General features: G+C 57.0%; 4 protein-coding genes across 4 annotated transcripts; 3 read left to right on the plus strand and 1 right to left on the minus strand.

Moving 5' to 3' along the window:
- The first annotated feature begins 4,062 nt into the window (after positions 1 to 4,062).
- KVR01_010901 (uncharacterized protein) lies at positions 4,063 to 9,402 on the plus strand. Its single transcript, XM_044790553.1, has 3 exons — positions 4,063 to 5,525; positions 5,588 to 5,953; positions 6,056 to 9,402. Exons 1-3 carry the CDS (start codon positions 4,642 to 4,644, stop codon positions 6,855 to 6,857), a joined length of 2,052 nt encoding a protein of 683 aa, XP_044640048.1. The 5' UTR covers positions 4,063 to 4,641; the 3' UTR covers positions 6,858 to 9,402.
- Positions 9,403 to 9,870: 468 nt separating this feature from the next.
- KVR01_011053 (uncharacterized protein) lies at positions 9,871 to 11,188 on the plus strand. Its single transcript, XM_044781816.1, has 2 exons — positions 9,871 to 10,150; positions 10,245 to 11,188. Exons 1-2 carry the CDS (start codon positions 10,125 to 10,127, stop codon positions 11,095 to 11,097), a joined length of 879 nt encoding a protein of 292 aa, XP_044640200.1. The 5' UTR covers positions 9,871 to 10,124; the 3' UTR covers positions 11,098 to 11,188.
- Positions 11,189 to 11,573: 385 nt separating this feature from the next.
- On the plus strand, positions 11,574 to 12,631 carry KVR01_011142 (dolichyldiphosphatase; the record flags this gene model as incomplete). Its single annotated transcript, XM_044792001.1, has 2 exons — positions 11,574 to 11,624; positions 11,795 to 12,631. The coding sequence occupies 2 exons, from the start codon at positions 11,574 to 11,576 to the stop codon at positions 12,629 to 12,631; spliced, it is 888 nt and encodes a 295-aa protein (XP_044640289.1).
- Positions 12,632 to 13,281: 650 nt separating this feature from the next.
- Positions 13,282 to 15,396, minus strand: KVR01_011000 (uncharacterized protein; the record flags this gene model as incomplete). The annotated part of the gene is made up of 3 exons (XM_044794317.1): positions 13,282 to 14,421; positions 14,489 to 14,862; positions 14,922 to 15,396. 3 exons carry the CDS (start codon positions 15,394 to 15,396, stop codon positions 13,282 to 13,284), a joined length of 1,989 nt encoding a protein of 662 aa, XP_044640147.1.
- Between the last annotated feature and the right edge of the window lie 5,426 nt (positions 15,397 to 20,822).

Below are 20,822 nucleotides of genomic sequence, written 5' to 3' on the forward strand. Positions count from 1 at the left end.
ACATCAAAAGTTTCACGATCGCTAGCAGCGAACAATATGGGAAACCAGTGCGACGGACCCTGAATCGAGGCCTGCGGGGAAGCTTGGGGAGGCTCTCCCCAGCTCTGACGTCGTGCGCACGTCCCCGGCGTGATGGTTGTCGAATGCTGCTAAAACCTCTCAGGGGAATCCAGGCCCGTCGAGATCGTCAGAATTTCAAGGGTCACCTGCAATCACATTCGTGATGCAGCCGTGGGCCGTTGCGTATGTTCGGATCCCCCAAGGTTGGCCTTTGATTCCAGGCCTTGCCCATTGCGAGTGCGGCTGCAACATTCACTGCGCACTGGCCCTCGGCACGTTTTGAGGCTCTGGGGCACTGTCGCCCCCGTCACCTGGTCACGAGAGTAGCAAACTTGATGGGCTTTGAGCGCGCTTCTGGCTATCACGAAATCGTTTCTTCTCAAGCGACAGCCGGACCGGGATTCAACTCTATTGGGAGATGAGGACATGGGCAGAGGCGTTATGCGTCGTGAGCACGCAGCGAGATCTGGAGGTTGCCAAATATCACTAAAAGTACTAGCACTGATTCTAAGCAGGACGAGGGAGGGCCGCTCAACCAGCCACATCCCTGCAACCTTGGTGCGACCAAAGTGGCTTCGGACTGCTGGGCTGAACTTCCGCTCGAGTCTCGTCTTCTCTGCAGGTATTGCATTCCGCCCGGTGAGATCTCCTGGCAGGGCATCTGTGAAGCAACAACCTACGCACCAGACGCGAATCCAACACGGATCACACCAGGAAAGAATGGTCTGCGGCATGCAGACGTGATGACGACGGCATCCTTGCTACGAGCTGGAACCCCTGATTCCTTTCAAGAAGTTGCCAGTCGCTATTCTCATCTCTGTCGCCTTGCTCTTTGTAGCGCCCCCCTCCCTAAAGACTGCAGTAAATAGGGGTTGGAAGGCATCCTCGGCGGCTCACAATGTGCTGGTGCTGCCATCTGACGACATCAGGGTTGCAGGGGACGTGGTCCTGGGCGATTCGGCCCCCAAGTACCTCGCAATGGATGCAGCGCACATGGTTAGATACCAATACCGTCTCAAAAGGATTCTGATGATCGACGATGCCTGCATCATATGCATAACCACTACCTACGCACCCAGGCCCACCGGCAGATACAAGTCCATGTCAGCCACTTGGTCGGCAGGTGCTCCGACAATACTGTGGGCGACGTGTCTCTTTATTAGCACGCTTCGACAAATGTTCGACCAGGGTTGGCTCCAGATGCTGCTTGACTTTGTTCGTCCTGTAGTGTACTCGCGGTGCTATCATGGCCGAAGCGGGGCACCGAGAGAAGTCAAATGACGGTTTGCCCCATACTCGAAGCGGCACTTCCACGGTTAGTCTTGATACAGGTCTGCGATCGAGTGCCGCCCGCGGCATCCGCCCCGGTGGGCAAGGCGCCGACTACTTCGACCTACCATGTTCGATGGTACCCTGCCGCAACAACATCTTCCCGGTGCTTGCATATTCTTCACCACCGTGCAGGTGTCCCTAGTACATGACACTGCGTAGGACGCCGCTGTGCTTGGGGCAACAGCTTGCACAATATCAGTGTAAAGCAGCCACAACGTTCCATTTTCGTCACCTGCAGATGTCGTCTTGACCTGTTCGCCAATCCTGCGGTGTTACGGCCCCAAAAGCAGTTTGTCCACATGGAGAGCACTTGAAAGCAGAACCTGGCGTCAGCATCTGCAGGAAGTGTGCCAGGGTGGGCCCCTCGAAAAGGCCGTTTTCGCGCAGCCCAGAGGCCAGGAAAGTGGCCCCGTGGGTCCAGGCCTGCCTGTCTTCGGTCGTTCACCTTTCTAACTTGCGACATGTCGTCTACAGGCGCTGTCAAGAAGACATGCGCCTGCAGAGTATTCCGGCGTGTTGCCGCAACGGTAAGGTTGAGTCTTTTTCCTGGCCTTGATAGCCTTTTGCACCCTTTCAAACCAATGTTTCGCGCCTATTACTTCTGGAGATCATCGCAGCCAAGGCGGCAAGCTCCAGGTTTAACAACATTCGACAAAGTGGAGAATAGCCGCTCTGTACGAGATGCGGACCCGTCACAACCCACCGCGCATGCGACTTCGGCCGGCAAATGTTATAGCAGGAGGGTTACCGCGAATGGTCAAATACCCGCGCTGTGATACTTGTTGGCCTAGGATTCCAGGCGGTCACGCTGGCCAGACAATCTCCATCTCATGTGAGGAGCAGGATGTCATTCGCTACGGTGGCGTTTCCCTCAATTGCTCGTGGATTTTGTCACCGGGGCTAGAATCGCACAAAACCGTCGGAAGGACCTCGCAAATGTCGCACACGGGGTGTCTAGTGGTTAGATCCGCGGATGCAGGCCTGACAGCGGGCTCTGGGTTGCCGCTTTAGGGAGGTCAGTCACCCCCATGATGCCTGGCTCGCCTCCCACAATTGGCTCGTTTGCTCACACCTCTTCGGCCACTGCCTTTCTAAGCCGATATGGTGCTGATACAGCTGGGATACCATCACGTCTGCTGTCATTCAATCTACCGCCTACCCTGCCATCAATTTTGCCCGTCTTTATCGACAGCTTCCCTCATCCCTACTCGGGGCTCTCTCCCTGTTGACTGGCATACATTCACACCGCGCCAAGCGGCAACGTGGCATTTGAGCGGGCGATATATGTCAATTCCGATGGGCTCCTTGATCTGGTCTCGGTTTGTTTAACATCTGGGTTGGCTTGTCGACGAGCTCAAGTGCATAAGTATGCAATATAACTGTTTGAGAAGTCTTTCATACAGGTGTTGTTTTAGACGCTGGCAATGCAATTTCACAACCCCCAAAATCGAGGTCACCCTTATAGCAACTCTCTTAAGAGCCGAGTGCAGAGAATAAGGAACAAGGTTTGACTATTGCTTTACCCATTACCTGATTTTCGCGAGGCAGAACATCCTTGAGATCAATGAGAACGGCATCAAGGTGTTTTGGCTACAATGCATCACTGGGGCACCCCTGACCGGCACCCCTGGTCTTCCTCCTCTAAACAAAAAAAGCCTCCCACACTCTTCATCAGGACCCCCCCGGTCTTCAGCAATCTCGTGAACCGATTTTTTGCTTTGCCCTGGCCCCCATGCCCGCACACCATTCCCTTTCGATCTTTTATCGGCCGTCTCGTCCAACGGTCCCTCGACATTTTACGGGTCTGCAGCCTCGCAGAGCTTGTCGGAGAATTTTGCTCTAATCAGATACCCTTGCTGATGCCTCCCACCCAGCAGTACATGGGCCGGGCGTGCTGTGAACTTGATGAGGTAAAAAGCAGCTTGAGCCATCTTGAACCGGGGGCCACAGCTAGTAGGGGCCTGGGAGGGAACCCGGGAGTCACCTTTCTCGTCTACCAAGATTGCGTCCTTTGCGCTGCCGTCATTTTTCTTCAGCAAGGCGGGACTTGATCGATCGATTCCATGGCGTCGGAAAATTCTACAATGGTCGTGCGAATCTGTTCAGACGGCCTGCTCGATAAACTTGGTGTGGTCCAAGCCATGGGATGCTGTGTCTTGCATCTCTTGCGACCCACAATAGTCCTTGTGCAAGATGGTCTACACTAGCCAGGAGTTCCTTGATCCTTCGGCAGAGCATCTGGAGGTGGGCGGCAACCGTTGGCTCGTCCGATGAGACTTTACAAACTCTATCCTCGGATGCCCTTGTACCCTAGTGGGAGCCCCTGGACCGCTACATGACGAGTCCCACTATTGTCCCCTTCCTCGGTCAAATATCTTGGGCACCTATCCGTCCAGCTATGCGTGAAGCCAATCTGGCAACATGCCAGCCATCTCACTTTTGGGCGAGGGGCCAGCTGGGAGTCGGGCATTCTGAGATTTGGCCGGTGAGGAACAACTTCGTGCACGGCGAAGCGAGAGTCAGTTGCTGTGATGTACCTATCCCGGCGCGATACTTCGTGGGTGGGCTCAGGTTGTATTCCACATGCCGTATCTCGACTAACATCCCCCCCTGTTGCCTACCTGCCAGATCGCCGCCGCCTCCATCTCCTTCCCTGTCTGGCTGCATGTACATAGAGATACATGCGTACTGTACTGCGGTACAGCTCTCCATTCCGTGCACTAAACGGTCCACCCTCACAGGCTCATCACCTCCCGGATATCCACTGTGAAGCCCCTCAATCCCCTGACCTTGGCCGTTCGTTGCCCTTCGAGTGTTGCCCCATCGACCCTGATCCAACCCCAGGATAGTGTGCCAGTGGCTCTCATAAAACGTCCCCCACCGCATCTACCGTATCATTTCATACAAGTACCACTTGCCCTGCAACCCTACGACCATTGTTCACTCGATTCTAACTTCATCTTCGTTTCGTCTGTTGAGCCCGTTCAACTTCTTCCTGTTTCAGTAACTGGCTGAGCGCAGTCACGAATCTGGAACTCATCAGTCATTCACTCCGACGGCCTGGAAGGGTCACAACGGGCGTTTTGACCGTGTTGCTCGAGTTGGCATCTATTCGAACTTAACTGGGCAACCAGCAGCCACGGCGACGAGCATTTGAACGACGTGCTTTGATCCTTCGCCGTAACCACAGCGTTGATTTCTCGTCAAGAAAGGAAAACATCTAGCAGCTTCTGGCCGAGATATGTTCCCATGTGCACCGCAACATACGCAGTCACCATGGCAGAGTTGAAGGAGCCGGCGCACAACAGTCTCTGGTACGCCAGCCCTGTACAGATGCCGACGAGCCGGTCCAGTCACGCCGTGGACGCAGGACTTTCGAATCCAACTTCCGCCTCGCCCCATTCAGGACGACCGAGACAAGGCGGCTGGGGCAGCGTGGACCATCACCAGCAGTATCCGTCATACAGTCGCTATTCGCAGGACGACACCAACGACCCTTACGACAGGCACCAGCACCCCTCCTTGTCCAGTCATCAGAGTTTTCCCAACCTCAAGCGGCCCTACTCGGCGACAGAGCAGCCCCCATACCAGGAGATCGTCCAGGACCTACGAGACGATGGCTCAAAGCTCGGTGTCGGCCACGACCACAAGCTGCTCTCGTTCAGAAAGGTTCCGGACAAGCACACAATCCTCGACCACCATGGTCGCATGCAACAACTGGAGCTGACCGCTCAACTACACGGCATGTTTTTTCTGTCCGAGATGCCCACGACCAACAACGACGGCTCAGTCATGCAGCCGGAGCTCACTTGCTACCGGCGGAACCTTTTCCAGGTCAGCGGGTCACTCATCACACCGAGGGGACAAATCTCAGTCATTACGGAGACTGGGGAAACAGCGCCAGTGAGCAGCACAGAAGTCACCATCTCGTCGATCGAGTCGGTGGACGGACATCCAGTGCGACTAATCGTCATTCCGTGGAAGACACCCCCACCAAACTCGCCGGAAGTCACGCAGGCACCAGACCAGGAGCCAGCCTCTTTACCGTTGATCCCATTCCAGGATGATGGTTCCGACGCAGAGGGGGAATACGCGGTGTATCCCATCGGTTGGCGACGTCTTCAGTTCCGAATGTAAGTGAATAGACAATGTCGTGGCTCCCCCGGGGACGCGATGCTGATTTGAAACCCGACAGTGCGACAGCCAACAACGGCAGGAGGAAGGAGCTTCAGCAGCATTTTGTGGTCCACCTGAAAGTCATGGGAACATTGGCAAACGGATCAAAGGTTGTGCTCACTGAAGCCGCAACCGCGCCCATCGTGGTGCGAGGACGCAGCCCGCGCAATTTTCAAGCGAGGAAGGAGATCCCGCTCTTGGGATCCAGCGCTGGGTCACGAGGACAAGCGCTCGTGGAGACCGGGCTGGGTATTGTCGCTGGACCCTTAGCGATCAAGCCGCAAGAGGTGAAGGCGAGGCCCCTCAACATGGAGCTGCCGCGTACAGCTTTCACTTTCAATGCTCCTAAGTTACCGGCGAGCCCAATGACTAGTATGCGGTCGAAGTAAGTCCCAGCGATACTCCCCAGAACTGGCTCACTGTACCCCCTAGGTGGCGAACCTCGTGTGTCCTGCTCTTGATGCGAATTTGTGCTGACTGTGTGTAGCTCTTACCCGACGACGTGGAATCCATCGATGCCTACTTCCGGAGCGACAAATTATCCCGCGACGACAATTGCGTCGGACCCCTACCAAAAGATGCCTCTGTCAGGAACATCAGCCTACTCGGCTGAGCCGCAAGATATGCAGTCTCACATGCCCACATCCATGCCTTCAATGCAGTTGTCCATGGTTTCGAGTGACCAACCGGGGCAGCAGCCGCAGCAGTCAACGGCCTCTCACCAAGTTCCGCCCATAAGGACGCAGTACGCCTCCTACGTTCCGAGCTCGAACGCTCCTCCACCTCTTTCGGTCTCCTCGGCTGCAAACAGCAGCCTGAGCGTGCCCCGATACGTGGATGACAGCAACCCGCGGCCAACAAAGAGCCCTCGGCATCCTTCGATCCACGCTGGTTCGATATCCAGCACGGAGTCGTCTGGCGAATACCGATATGGCCCCCCATACAGTGCCATGAGCACCAACTCGGCCGAAATCAGCCCTCAGACGTCTCAGCACGCGTCATACTCAACATCGCACGGCGGCGGCCACGAGAGCAGCGCTGCATCTAATACACAGTCTTCAAGCGCGATCCCTCCTCCTAGGGACTATTTCCCGCCCTCGACGTCCTGGACCACGACCGCTGGCGAGTCAAACGCACCAACATATACGAACGGGGACCACCGATCCTCATATCCATACTCAACAGACCAGTACAAGACCGCGGGAGGTGTCAAGAGCGATCCTCATGCCCCTCCACCTCCGGTCTATCCTGGCCAGGCCATGAGCCATTACTCGTGGAACACTTCTTGATGGCGCATAGGGTACGGGGTTACGGGGAAAGGATCTGGGTAGGATTCTGGATCATTGGAGTCCGAGGGCCGCCTGATGACGAGTATGGAATGCATGCCAAGAAACATTGAGTCGAGCCGGGAGGCATGACGGCAGCCCGCAAGGCCTGCACCCACCACTCCTTTCCATCATACCCGAACCACGAACGCGCTATACCCCTATACGATGCGACTTCTTCCCGTCCCTACCGATCGAAATTTTATGTATAATCACCGTGGGTGGCCTTGTCCAAAAAATGATTACGGATGGCTTAATGCTTTTGGAGAGCTCTAGGCGCGAATCTGGGGAGGCAGGCGTTAGGAAAGCATTTCCAGATTGACGCGTTTTCCAAGTTATCCTGTGGTGCGAACTCATGTTATCTGTTTCGATGATCGCATATCTGCTTTCTTTGTTCTTTTCCATTCCATGACCAATACCGATACCAAATTCTCTGTTTTCGAAAACCGATGGATACTACCTCTTTCTCCCAAGCCGCGGCCCTCCGAAAGAGCCAGAGAGGGGGGCACGACGGACGGAAACAAAAACACACAGGCACATGCGTGCCCGCGCACACACCAACAGATTACCTCGTGGAGTTGCATTGTTCTTGGGCCTGAAGAGCAAAGTGTGGGACGACACGGTCTCCCTCATGCGTGGGTCCAGCTGGCATAATTCCTATGCATGTTCAAATACCCCATTGATAGAGAGAACAAACGGGGTTGGGATGGGCTGAGGAGGGTTCGGCGGCTCTTTTGCTCTTTTTACAATTCATCTCGGTCTCAGTGGCTTTATTGGGAGGGAAATTCTGCTTTCTCGCCGCACTTTTTTATATATACATGTTTGATCATTATCGGGTCGACTACTTGTCTTCTTTACATTTATACTATTCATTCGTGGGGCTGGCTGCGCTTGCATTTCTTCTTCCTTTTTGCTCACCTGGTCTCGGCAGGACTAGAGAGACACGGAGAGAAGGTGGAACGGTGACAGGGTAGCAGGGCTAGGTGGGTAGGCCTTGGTCTCTGGGACAGTGTGTGCGTGTACGACGAAGTCTGGACTGGCGGAGGCTGGATACTGTTTGATAATTCGTATCTCTTGCCATATTCTGCTGAAGGGCAGACACAGAAGGAGGATCTACCACAAAAAAATGAACTGAATAATACCACTTCCAGCAGAGGTCGCCTGGCTTCCACTCCGTCACTGTCGCTTCACTGTCACTTCGCCTTGACTCCTTCAATATCTTGATGTCTCGTGTGCCATCTTCATCCACCGTACTGTGATCTCCCTCTACTGTGACGTTTCTGAAGCACACTACGAGCCGCAGACCCGCCACGCACAGGCCCAGGTGAGGCCATACGCAAGTCACAGAATCTAAGCACGAGTCGGCCGTGGAAGGCACCGTAACATTGAGCCTCTGGACTGAGTAGCGAAGTCTGCGCCGTGTGCGCAGCTGCTACGTGTGACGAGATCCTGAAGGGAGGCAGGAAGGGGTCCAAAGCCAAAAAAGCCCCATGACGCCAAAAATACCATCCCAGAAACGTGGAGCACGGGCGGCGAGCAAGGCAGACAGGCGGGAACAGCACAGAGGTGTACAAGACAGGACAGACAGGCGGACAGACCCAAACACAGTGGCGGTCTTGGGTGTGGTGGGTGTGGTATCTGTGGTATCTGTGCGATGGCACACTTTCCCGTGATCCCGGGGCACATGGCACCGTAGCAGGCGGAGAATTTTCACCCCAGGTGATGGCCGGATGACCTGCATGCATGAAGAAGGGCCCACGTTGCTTCACCTTCCTTTTGTCCATCTTCTCTTCTCTTCGTTTTACCTTTGTGTGTTGTTTCTCGGATTTTTGCTCGAGCGTCCCGGGCAATCCGTCCGTGTTCGTCTGATGGGTGCCACTGGCGAGCCGGCTTACACGCGACATCAAACCACCACGCAGGGGGGAGGGGGGTAGGGAGCAAGAACTCGGGGGTGGTCATGCGGGTAAGTTGGCCGCCGGGCCCGAGAGTTGCACGATCGCGGTCTGTCGTTTGGAGACTTCACTTGTCAGAGATGGGATGAGGGGGGTTGGAAGGGTGGAGTGACATGGCATCTCGCGGGTGTGTCTGTGTACTTTGTCCCCATCGCATCCACGGAGATTCGGTTGCTGTTTGTTGGGGAGAGGAAAGGGGGGGTGGATAGGTGGGTGGGTGGCAGCGGTGGAAGATGAGCAATAAGACTACTTGGTGGTGATGAGGGCAAAAGGCTGGGGGGTGAGTGGAGGCCGTCGTCTTGGAGCGTCTGTTGATGCTACTGCTGTGTGACTGCCACCTGAAGGGGCACATAAGGTTCGTATGACAAGGTGTCAAAGCGACTCGGGCCCGTAATGGTTGCTGAGTACGACGCCAGACGGAGCCGGGAAAGGGGACTGCTGGAGAGCGAGAGAGAGGCAGGGAGAGTAAGAGAGAGAGAGCGAGACGGAGAAAGACGGAGAGGTGGAGAGGAGGAGGAGGTGGAGGAGGACGACGACGAGGGCTTGCTGGCACTGGCTGTCATGGAGCGGCCGCCCGTTTCCAGGAGGGCGGTACTTGGTAAGAGGGAAACACATTGGCATAAATCCGAAGCTGTCTTGGGCGGGGCAGGAGGGGTTGCAGATGGCAATGCTGCGATGCTACGATGTTCCAGTGGAAGGCTGTCCATGCTGCCATGTTCTGTTCTGAACCTTGCATGTACTGTCGCTACTACACTACGGAATACCTAGGTTTCGACAGCTGAGGTGCTTTGATAGTACACCCGCGGTATAGTGACAAAGAGGTACGTCTGGGATGTACCTATGTACCTATCCACCTTACCGGCTGATCCCGGTTGGTCCCAGCTCCCCCAGCTGTCCACCAGCTGCGTCCCAGCTGTGCCAGGCCGGCGGATGTTTTACCCCCACCACGCCCCCACCTCGGGCCAATGAGTATCCCATGCTTGGCAGACCGGCTCCGCGATCCCCTTCTGCATCTCTCAGATGTCCTGGCATCCCCTGCACCAACATGGATCAAGCATTCAGGCTCAGTAGCTCCCGACACTGAGATTGCAACTCCTCACCATACGAGATAAATGCTTGCGCAATACAACGGATCAAACCTCCGACATATCACAGCGCAATTACGTGCTACTTTTGTGCGTAACTCGACATCCTGGGCTTATTATCTACTTAACTCTCGCAATCGCAATCACATTCAGATCGCATTATCTTGTGGGGCCCAAATCAACCAACCCAGGCCATGTTCGAGGTCCCCAACGCCAAGAGGTAGGCAGGCCGGGCCGGCCAGGAGGGCCTGAGATGGAGGCTCACGGCGGGAAATTGCGCAGCAATAGTGTGTGCTAACATACTGTGACCGCAGGGTGAGGCGCGATCAACTCTACGGCTCATCTTCGGATGGTGGTGACCAAGATGAGCAAGGCGTGGAGGATGCAGAGGAGCGCGCAAAGTTGAACGCGCGACTCTCAAGCCTGCTGGGCCTGGACCTTTCTGCGCCGGCACCATCGCTGGCACCCGGGCAGGGTCCGGACGCGGCCGACGCCCACGGGCACGGGCACGGGGGCACGGAGGACCAAGAGGAGCGCCACGATGAGGAGTTTGAGTTCCGGCTGTTCTCTGGCCCGACCGGGACCTCGGCGCCGGCAAAGGTGGTGCTTGATGCATCTGATGACGAGGACGCGCCCAAGGGGGGCGGCGGGTTCGTGCGCCCCGAGCGACCGCAGAGCTATTATCTGGCCGGTGAGGCGACGCCCGACCAGCGGGAGAGGTATTGCTATGCTGCTGTTACGGCCGAGGACATCATTGCTGGCGCGAGCAAACGGGCGTGGGGGCTGGAGAGACCATGGCGCGTCGTCAAGATCTCGCTTTCTTCGAGGAAAGCACGGAGCAACACAGCTGGGTCAGATGCCGGGGCCACAGCAACTAGCGAAGACAACACAGAGGATGGAGCCAAGCGCAAGAGGCCGGGCAAGAAACGCAGGATAGCTGTGAGGATCAAGGCCCGCGCTGAGAAGGAGAAGCGGGAGGCCGAGAAGGCGAGACGGGAGGCAGCGGAGAAGCAGAGAATCTCGAAAGAGGAGCACCTCCTGGAGAAGAAGAAACGGCTTAACCGGGAGAAGAAGCTGAAGCGGAGGGCCAAGGAAAAGGAGAAGAAGCTGGCTGCGGGAGAGACGCTGCCGCCGTCCGAAGCACCGACTTCTCCCCGCTCTGAGTAGACGGCATCGCCCATACACTGTTGAACATGATGCAGAGGCATCCAAATCTTGCCTCTGCGCTGGATTGGCCTCCATCATGGCTACCACGGCCCCCATAGCCGCCATCGTGGGTGACTTCGGCCGCATATCAAAATGCGCCCTGTAGCGTCACAGGCCACAGCCTGGTCCGTGCACCGCCACGTGTGGCTGACAGCCTCCAGCTTTGACTTCTGGGCTCCATGTGACGGCGGCGTTTCGAGTTCAAGCAGCATCCGCCGAATCATCGGGATTCACTCCCTGCTCTTGGTGCGACCATTGAGGCTCTTCGACTGGAACAAGCCCGTCACACACAAACCAGCCTCTCCATCCCATCCCGATCCTGAGCTCGACTCCAACTCCGACTCTTGACAGTATCCTGCCTTTGCCGGCGAGGGCGGTGCCTCCTTGGGGAATCCCGCTCTTTGGTTCCAGGACCCACCGAGACTTTGAGCTTCGCGATGGCGGACGACGCGCCTCTGGCCTCGCTGTCTCTGACACATGTCTACTATGTGAGTAGCCACCCAACCAGGCCGGCCCATTGATCCACCCAACACGCCAGTCGAAAGTGCCGGGCAGCACACCAACGACCAAGCCCGACCAACACCCACCCAAGCCAAACCCCAGCCAGTATTCAAGAGACCAGGACCCCAAGCTGACCACCGCGGTGCGCGAAACACAGGACCCGGATGACAACATATCGTACCTCTGCGCGTGGCTGGCCCTCGTCCCGCAGGCCCTCTGCATCGTCTACGTGACGCTGATCTGGTCGACGCGCGAGGCCGAGGTGGCGCTCATGTTCGCGGGCCAGCTGGCCTGCGAGGCGGCCAACTTTGTCCTCAAGCGGCTGCTCAAGCAGGAGCGGCCCAGCCGCATCCACAAGACGGGCAAGGGCTACGGCATGCCCTCCAGCCACGCCCAGTTCGTCGCCTTCTGGGCCGTCGCCATGGCCCTCTTCCTCCTCGTCAGGCACACGCCCAGCTGGACGGACCATGGGTACGAGCCGAGGTCGGCTGCTGCCGATCGGGGACCTCCGAGCCGCGGGAGGGGAGGAGATACTCGGCAGGATGGGGGCGACGGCGGCAGCAACTCCACGAGGCCGGCGCGCCGGGCTAGCAGCTGGGGCCAGGAGTGGGTCATGGTCGAGACCTACGCGCACCGGCCGTGGTCATACGCGGAGCGCGCCGCCGCCGCCTTGTTCGTGCTGGGCGTCGCCGCCCTCGTCGCCTGGAGCAGGGTCTACCTCGGCTACCACACCGTGAACCAGGTCCTGGTCGGCTGCCTGGCGGGGTCAGCCTGCGCGGTGGCTTGGTACGCCGCCACCGCATTTTTGAGGACTACGGGGCTGTTGGCCTGGGCTCTGGAGTCGCCCTTCGCCCGGGGGCTGCGGGTCAGAGATCTGGTGGTCAGTGAGGACTTGTGCCAGGCGGGATGGGAGAAATGGGAAGATAAGAAGGACAGCGATAGTCGTTCTGCCCCGGCTTTTCTCGCCACTCCTGCATCGAGGAAGAAAAAATAGACGTCGGTGGGACGTTGCGGGCTGTAGCATTGGTGGTCAAGTAGGGAAGGCCGTGTCACAACGACGTTTGCAAATCATAAACATGTCACTCTGGAAATGCAGTTGTTGTGTGCTCAATAGTAGTGATTGGTATCGTAATTTTGGTTTGAATTCGGGCCCTGTCTTGTGTCTTGCGACCAAGGTATGGTCTCTTTCCAACGTGGCCACAGCTACCTAAGATGAGCTTCATGCGGATCAAAGCCTGTCCGCGAGCCTGACTCTGTCTGCCTTCCCAACTGCAGGACGTCGGCAAAATGAATGAATGTCTCGGCGCCATCAACATGCAGTGTTGCCCAAGGATATATCCGTCACTTTGTACAATTGTACAGTATATATGTTGCCATCCACTGCCTCCAAGGCCCATTTCAATCGTAGGTCGTCCCGTCAAATGCCAAGGAGGGAAAAATATGTTTGTACGCCTCACGTTAAGTGAAATAATCCGCAACGCCGATGCTCATGAATCTTGTCGCTCAAATCCAGGAACTTTTAGACATGCGTCTTGTCTAATGTCCCAGGAGGGGGGGGAGGTTTGTTTGTTTTTGGTAGAGTAAAAAAAGTACTGGTGAAAAAAGTGGACCCAGTCCGAGAAAGTACGCTAGACTGCGCGGCGTCTAGATCCATGTCTTGTTCGACGGCACCGGTGTCGTCGCTGTGCCGGCGTTTGGCCGCGGAGGCGCATGTATCTCGCCGTGATTGCGGGCGGCCGGGTTGCTGAAGCCAACGCCCATGGGGCTGGGCATTCTTGTGGTCTTGACTGAGTTGTTCCGCTGAGGGGCCTCCTGGGGAGTGTACACGGAGGGGCTCAGGGTAACGAGACCGTCCTGATTACTTCCCTCGCTTCTCTCGCTATCGGACTGCTCGTCTTGGTCTCCAACATCGAGGACCAGGCTCTCATCCTTTGGCACAGGCGGAAGTGTCTTCATCCTCGCATCTCTGGATGCTCGCCTGGTGAATAGCGGCTCCGGCAAAACCTCTGGTTCCACATACTCGGACTCAGGCCTGGCTTCGGACTGGGTCAAAGGTGAAGGCCGCAGTACCAAGTCCGGCATCTCCGGCCGGTCGCTATCGTTCACGTCACTGGGCCTTCCGGGCTGGAAGTCATCAACGTTGGAGAAGCGAATGCCGATCTGGACCGTCGCTGAGGAGACAATTGATGAGTCTCTCTTATGACCCCGCCCAAGCCAAGGCTTCACGATGGGTGGTGGTCTGAAGGTGTCCCTCACGGGTTTTGTTGCGGCAGGAGTTGGCGCATAAGTTGTCGCGGGCAGTACCGCGGCGGGAGCGAACGGGTTGTTGGGGAATAAAGAATAGGACTGCTTTCGCATGTGGGATGGAGACGTCTCAGATGGTGGCTGAGTGGGCTCTGGAGCTTGTGGGATGGTAACCTTCGGGCGGAAAGTGGGGCTGCTGGGACTCTGCCCATCCTCGACGTCCACAGCACGCAGCAAATGAGTGATGCTGTCCGCCCTTGTTCTGTCGCGGTCATTGGAGCTGTTTACTGGGCGCATGGCGTGGGCCGAGCCAGCATCTTCCTCGTGTGGTTCGAGCTTGGTCTTGTGATGGTCTTGCTCTCCCAGATTGTGACCGATAGAGGCATTGTTCTGTGACCGGAGGAAAAGGTGCAGACCAGCGACCATGAGACCATTTACATTGGCCACGACAGATGCAATCATGGAAAGGTTAAGGTTCTGAAAGATTTGCTTCTTCGAGTCCAAGAAAGTGAGACTGAAGAAGAATGGGATGACGAAGCCCTGAAGTCAAGGTCAGTCAGCCAGTCATCACCGGGCTGATCAGAATGTGTATAAGTCGATCACTTACATTGGAAATGAAACCGAGGATCAGGTAGTAGATCATCCTAGAAGCCGCCATCCTCTCGACGGGGTCGACCATGCGGCTCTTGCTCAATCTCACAAAGATTGTGATGATGACGATGAGCAGCACAACAGACACACCCAAAAGAACCGCGAAAACCCCCTTGGCGTAAGGCTTCACTAGCCAGAGCAAAGAAGCGAAGCAGAAGTCGGGCGCTCGGCTGATGGAGGCGACGAGAAGGGTCGCTAACAAGAAGGTTGAGACGGTGCCGATGCAAATCGCCACGGTCCATCTTCGTCGGGGAGAAAATTGCGATCTCAGTCCCCGCGCTGCCGTCTCGACTCCGAAGACAAGGTGAATGTATGGTGCAATAAAGAGGGCTGGATCTGCTATTAGCCTTGCTGTGCTCAGAGCAGTCGAGGATATCACTACTGCTTACCCGGCAACAAGAATATCGCAACAACGGTGCAGCCCCTGCTCAGCAGGGCCTTCAGGCCAATTGATTGGGCGGCGGCGAAGATGATGCTCTGAACCGTGATGCCCAAAGACAGCACGAGAGGATATACTTCAACGGCGTGGATGAAGAACAAGCCCGATGGTCTATGATGGGTCAGCGTGGGAAGTCTCTTCACCTCAGACTGCCAGACTGACGCATCGGATGATCTCCTGATCGCCCTCCTCCTGTACGTGTAGCAACCGTAGACGATCCCCACAGCCGTTGCAAAAGCCGCCAAAGCATTGAAGGAAGCCAGAATCATGGTCGACGTCCGGATCGACTTGGATGCCGCAAACTGGAAGCTGTCCGAGATTGCCTGGGAGGCTTCTTTCGAGACGTTGAAGTTCGAGGCGCGCCCGGAAGGGCCGTTCGCATCGGCGAAGGAGGAGAAGGCTCCTCCGTACGGCGAGGCGCTCATGGTGGCGACGTATACCAGAGTTGCCTCGAGATTTAGAGACTGTTGGACCTCGAAGAGGTGGGTATTGGCGTCGAGCCGCGCGAATCTCGGCCGCGTTCGTCAAGTCATCGATACGAATAATGAATGTTTGGATACACGATGGTACGGGTTGGATGGAGAAGGTGGAATGGCACATCAAACAATAGCAAGTGAGTAGGGTAGGGAGAGAAAATGAACATATGCCAACGAGTCGAGCCAAAGAGGAGCGGATTTGCCATACAGGGGGGTGGTTCCCGCACCTCCCAGAGGCCTATGACGGCGAACCAGACGAAACAGACCCTGACCTGTTATGGACTGCCTTGGAGGGATGGAAGAACAGGGAGGAGCAGGGAAGAAGAGGATTCGCCAGTGGAGCAGCAGGAGCAACAGGAGATGGGCGACTGCGCCCATAAAGATAGATATCGCATGGGTGATCCATAAAAAGAATGATCGTGCACAGGGACGGCAGGACATGTGTAGTCGTGGGACGAGGGGGAGAGAGAGAGAAGTTGAGCAGAGGCTGCGACGACCCCGGTCCCTGGTGACGACTTGACGAGGCTACCCCCGCGCGGACAACTGCAATGCCGGGGCAGGGTGAAGAACTGGTGCGGCCACTTAGCAAGCAGCCGCCCCCGTGGGCCGCTACGGTCTTAGTAACCGGGGCAGAGGACGGTGGGTGGTGAACTAGGAGGACAAGTCGGACAAGTCGGACAGACAGGGGCCAGGCCATAGGGGGGGAAGATGGATGGAAGCCGAACTAGACGTATAGAAGCAGAACCTGGACAGGTGGCCAGCCGTGGGTGGGATTGAAGCTAAGCCTGGCCGAGCACGAGCAGCGACCGTCCAGTCATGCACCCGCTCAGCCAGCCAGCCAGCCAGCCAATACAGTCCTGGAGGCGAGCGGACAAGGCGACAAGAAGGGGATAAGACGTGGCAAGGCCCGATAAGGTTCGAAGGGCTCCGTGAGGCGTCGACCGTGGCTAGGGGTGGGGGGACAGAAGGAGACAGAAAGGAGACGAGGAGGTACCTCGTCACCACCAAGACGAGGGGAGCTACATGGGGCGGATGTGGCCGAGTCGGACTGCGCACCTCGGTGCCACGCCCCGACCGGGAGCATCGCTTCGGAGGGGAAGAGGACGCCCAGAGCAGACATGGCAGACGGCAGGCGGCAGACGGCAGACGGCAGAGTGGTGGTGGGAGAGCTGCGGGAGGGTGAGTCAAGCATTGAGGACGGGAAGAGATGAGGCACTCATGATACACGCCCTGGGTTTCGTACCTGTCGGAATCTTGGGACGACGTTGAATTTGAGCTTGCGGCTGCACGCGCTAGGCCCCATCTGGCTCGGATCTGTCCTACCCGTTCGTGCTGGGCGTCAGAGCGCCTGGGCCCTGGACCCCTTCCCCACCCCACCCGACAAGGGCAGGCATCCTAATTCTTGCCTCGCCAGTATCCGTCGACCCTGCCCACCAGCCTTCCAAGGTTCCAACGTCGTGGAGCCCGCCACAGCGTCACCTGCCATCATCGTGGCGACTGCGCCTTGTCGGCCATGCCCAGGGACTGTGTAGTTCACGTGGGTAGAAACCCTCCGAAATTAAATTGCTGCACTCTAACTTGACAGATGGAGATATTCTTTGATAATATCCGCCATCCCAGAGTCTAAACAAGTGGCGAGAAACCGAGAAACCTCCAGGTCCCGCCAAGATGGACATGGCTACACCCCCCAGGCAGCATTCCGCGGCACTCCATATCGAGAACATGCAGATCTGCTAGGCATTGGCTCACGAGTCGGACGCCAGCGCCCTGCTGCGTCTGGAGGACAGCGACTTCGCGCCGAGCCCCGCCGCAGCCAGACTTGTACGTCGTCTGCATCTGCATGGGCTATTTCCAGTCGTTTCCCCGTGGCCCCTTCCAAGGTTCTCGACAGCCTCGTCTCAAAGGAAACCTTGCGAGGGCTGGCTGGACCTATGGCCTAGCCACACTCGTCTGCGCCCCGAGCACCTAGAAACACTTTTCCTACTCTCCGTTCACTCGGTATGGCCATTCAGAGATGCCCTCGGCCTAGTGCAACCTTGGGTGGCAGTTTTGAGGAATATCTCCTAGCCTGACACGCCCACCTTAAAGCCAAGCCCCACCTACGCCTCGGCCTCGTGCAGGGTCCATCCCGACCCCCCGTCCTGACGTCGAAGCCGCCCCTTGTATCACAGCCCAATGGCGGATGAGAACAGGCCTGGCGGCTTCTTTTATCGCAGCGCGCAACTCTTGAAGCGAGACTGCGCCAAATCGCACCACCTGAGCCGAATAGCCTCTCTAACCTCGGATCACGGGGTATAGTCTTTCTCCAGAACCAAAGATCAGATAGAGGGCGCCTGTCCAAGTTCAGTCGGTTCGGCGAGTTGGGGCGACGTAAGCTGCAAATACACTCGCGACTGAGAGGCGATTAAGCATAGCTTGGCCGCCGGTGCTACGAAGCCCCACAGCAGCGAGACTGTCTAAATTAATATCCGCGGCACCTTTGCCGAACTACTCTACGCTCCGGCCGCCGTCCAACGACCGACCGAAGCCTCTCCCGTGTCAACGTCCGCCCTCCCACATCCCACATTCCATTCACATACCACTCACATCCCACAAGCCACACCCCAGCACCGTCTCATCGTCTCGCCTCCCTGTTTCTTCCCCGGCTGCAAACCCCCTAGAATGCTTCAGTCTCGGCGTGGTCATGGAGTATCCACACTGGTGAGTAACACCAAAGGCGAGAGGGCGAGAGAATTGTTCCACACGACATCTCGACCCGCCTCTGGAACCTTGGTCATCCGAAATGACGGGGGCTGTTCATGATCTGCACCCATCGCTGTGGCTCGGTACCGTAGTACCCCCCAGGCGTCATGCCCGTGGTCTGGACACCCCATTGGACTGGCTGGCGTTCCACGGTCGGGCTCATCGCCAATCGAGTACCAATCGAGCGTGTTGCGATGCATCATCCTTTGCTCGCGGGGCTGTTGTCAACCCCCGGATGCCGGCCCCTTCCAAGCTTCGGTCCTCGGAGAGATCTGATAGTGGGGCGCCATCAAGCCATGAACGTGGTCTGAGTCGACAGTTAATCTATCGCAGACACTTCCGCTTGTCAACCGACAGTTGACAATGCTCCGAGCATGAGCTTGATGGCAATTGGTTTCGTTGTCAGGTGGCTCGCTGTGGGGACTGCAGCCCAGCTCGACCCCCCTGTCTGGATGACTGTTCAGACCCTCCCTCGTGGTCCGAACTTGGCTCATCCCAAGCCTCGCCGATAGGCCGAGCGCAGGCCGCCCGTCCGAAGATCCTTTCGTCTGAAGAATGCCTCTCCTGCCTGCAGGGTCGCTCCGTCTTGCGTAAGGCTTCAGCGGGGAGTAGCAGAGCGTTAGAGATCCGCCATAACTTGCCTGTCTAGGCCCCCATACAGCACCTGATTGTCTCACAAAGCCGGGTCAGCCTAGTGCGGAGCCCAATCGCCTTCCCTCAGTCGCCAAAGCACCAATGATCTTTTTGTCTGGTTGCGCGAACCTCTGGGGACACCCGTCGTTTCCGCATTTGATATAATTGGATTGGTCTTGTCATATTCAACCTTGCCGGCGCCTGAATGATCACCTGGGCACTGCTGCAGATCGCGGGTCCATCAGCCGCCCTACCGCTTGGGCACCAGACTTTCGTCTCGAATTCGGCCCGTTGTGAAATGGGCATCGAAATGAAGAGACACGAAGAGCAGTCCGAAAATCACCCATACTCCGTCTGAATAGAATAATTGCTGGGTGGTCGGAATGCGGGTAAGGGCTTGTGATCTGCCCGTCACCGTCCTCAGATCAGCGCATCTTCGTCTTGACCTGCGCTTCTTCCTCAACGCTCACGGACAACACACGTGTTTCTCCGCATTTTTTAAAAATTACCTGGGTTTCCCCAGAGGCTAAGCCACCGTCAAACAATCGTTCATTTGTCAGACAAGGACTGCAAAATCTAGGAGACCTGATCCCAGCCAGGGGTGTCACAGCCGCAGGAGGAGAGTTTGAGTGGGCGTTTCGTTTCGACTCTTAACGTGGCCCAGTAAAAACCGTAACGCCTACGTCCTCGCACCACGTCCATGATGTCTCATTGATTCTGTTTGAGATTGTCCGCGAGGCATTTGTGATAACCCGTCTGTGTGGGCGCGGAGCTCTGTTTCATTTAGATTGCTGGCACTCGCCTGAGCCAGTTGCGCCGGGTTGCGGGCTGAAGCCATCACCGGAGAAGCTGCCCGAATGACAAGGCCCACCAGTCGCTAGCAAAACCGCAAAGCCTAGGAGAATTATCGAAGACGGGAAGAAGAGTCCCGGTGGGCTGCGGATTCACCTTCGAACTCTGAGCGGTAGGCAGTGTACGTCCTTAATTTCCCGCGCGGGCACGCAGCCACGTGGACAGCAGTTTGTCTAGCTAACAACAACACAGGCAGGCAAGCCAACAAGGTGCATTAATCTATCGACCGTTGCACCAGACCTTGCCTAGCATTTGACCACCATCGCAGCCCCAGCCCAAACTACTACTACCTTGGCCGTGCGCTGTCCCATCGACAAGGGGTCAACGCCTTCAACTCACCAACATGTACCTTGAATTGAAGTGACGACTCGTGATACAGTATCTCGCTCAGATTGGGACGTTCTATCCACCATCTACGCGTCGACTCCCAGCATCAGTGCGCGATGGGGAAAACAGGTTTCTCAAGACGCTTCCGCTTCTTGTCCTCAATGCTAAATAAAATATGAAATCTATCCCACGGCGCCATTAAGGTTTCCGGTTCACACGCGGCGGAAGCAGCCTCACAAGCCGCGCACCCAAGCCCCATTGAGCAACTCAAAACTAGGTAGGCTCGGTGCAAGTGCTTATCTCCCTGTCCTTTCGTGTCTCCCGGCTCCCTCCCGACCGCAGTCGTGCAATTTACCCACGGAGGCGCCTCGGGCAACCCCCAACCCTCGCTCCCCTTCAGTTCACCGGTTTCCATGCCCGACACCTGCCACAGACAATGCGCCGAGCGGCGCGTGTCGTGGGAAGGGGTCTCCCGCAAGGGTCGGGGGCTTACGACGCGCTGGTTGCTGGGGGCTCGAGACAGTGGCATGCGAGCGGCGCCGGGGCCGGGGGCGGTGCGTTTGCTGGTTCGCCGGGCGGCAAGAGGCCGCCGGCGAGGTGCATTCGCCCAGGCGGGCCTGTCTATGTGCTCGTCGCGGGGAGGAGGCACCGGCGAACTTGCGCTCTGATCATCAACTGTTGATACCCCCGCCTGGCATTCTGTTCCCTCATTTCCTTGAGCGGTGGTGATAGGACGCTTTGTTGGCGTGCCCGCACGGTGATACGACTCACTCCTGAACCCCTCTCTTGTCGGGAGATTGCACTTCATGGGCGAGACGAGT

This window comes from Diaporthe batatas, assembly GCF_019321695.1.
Source record: "Diaporthe batatas strain CRI 302-4 chromosome Unknown Contig00014, whole genome shotgun sequence".
NCBI classification, from domain to species: domain Eukaryota; kingdom Fungi; phylum Ascomycota; class Sordariomycetes; order Diaporthales; family Diaporthaceae; genus Diaporthe; species Diaporthe batatas.

Coding starts and splice junctions, on each gene's coding strand:
- KVR01_010901 (XM_044790553.1), top strand. CDS start 4,642: ATGTGCACCGCAACATACGCAGTCACCATGGCAGAGTTGAAGGAGCCG. Junction 5,526..5,587: donor CGACGTCTTCAGTTCCGAAT/GTAAGTGAATAG, acceptor GAAACCCGACAG/TGCGACAGCCAACAACGGCA. Junction 5,954..6,055: donor ATGACTAGTATGCGGTCGAA/GTAAGTCCCAGC, acceptor GACTGTGTGTAG/CTCTTACCCGACGACGTGGA.
- KVR01_011053 (XM_044781816.1), top strand. CDS start 10,125: ATGTTCGAGGTCCCCAACGCCAAGAG. Junction 10,151..10,244: donor GAGGTCCCCAACGCCAAGAG/GTAGGCAGGCCG, acceptor CTGTGACCGCAG/GGTGAGGCGCGATCAACTCT.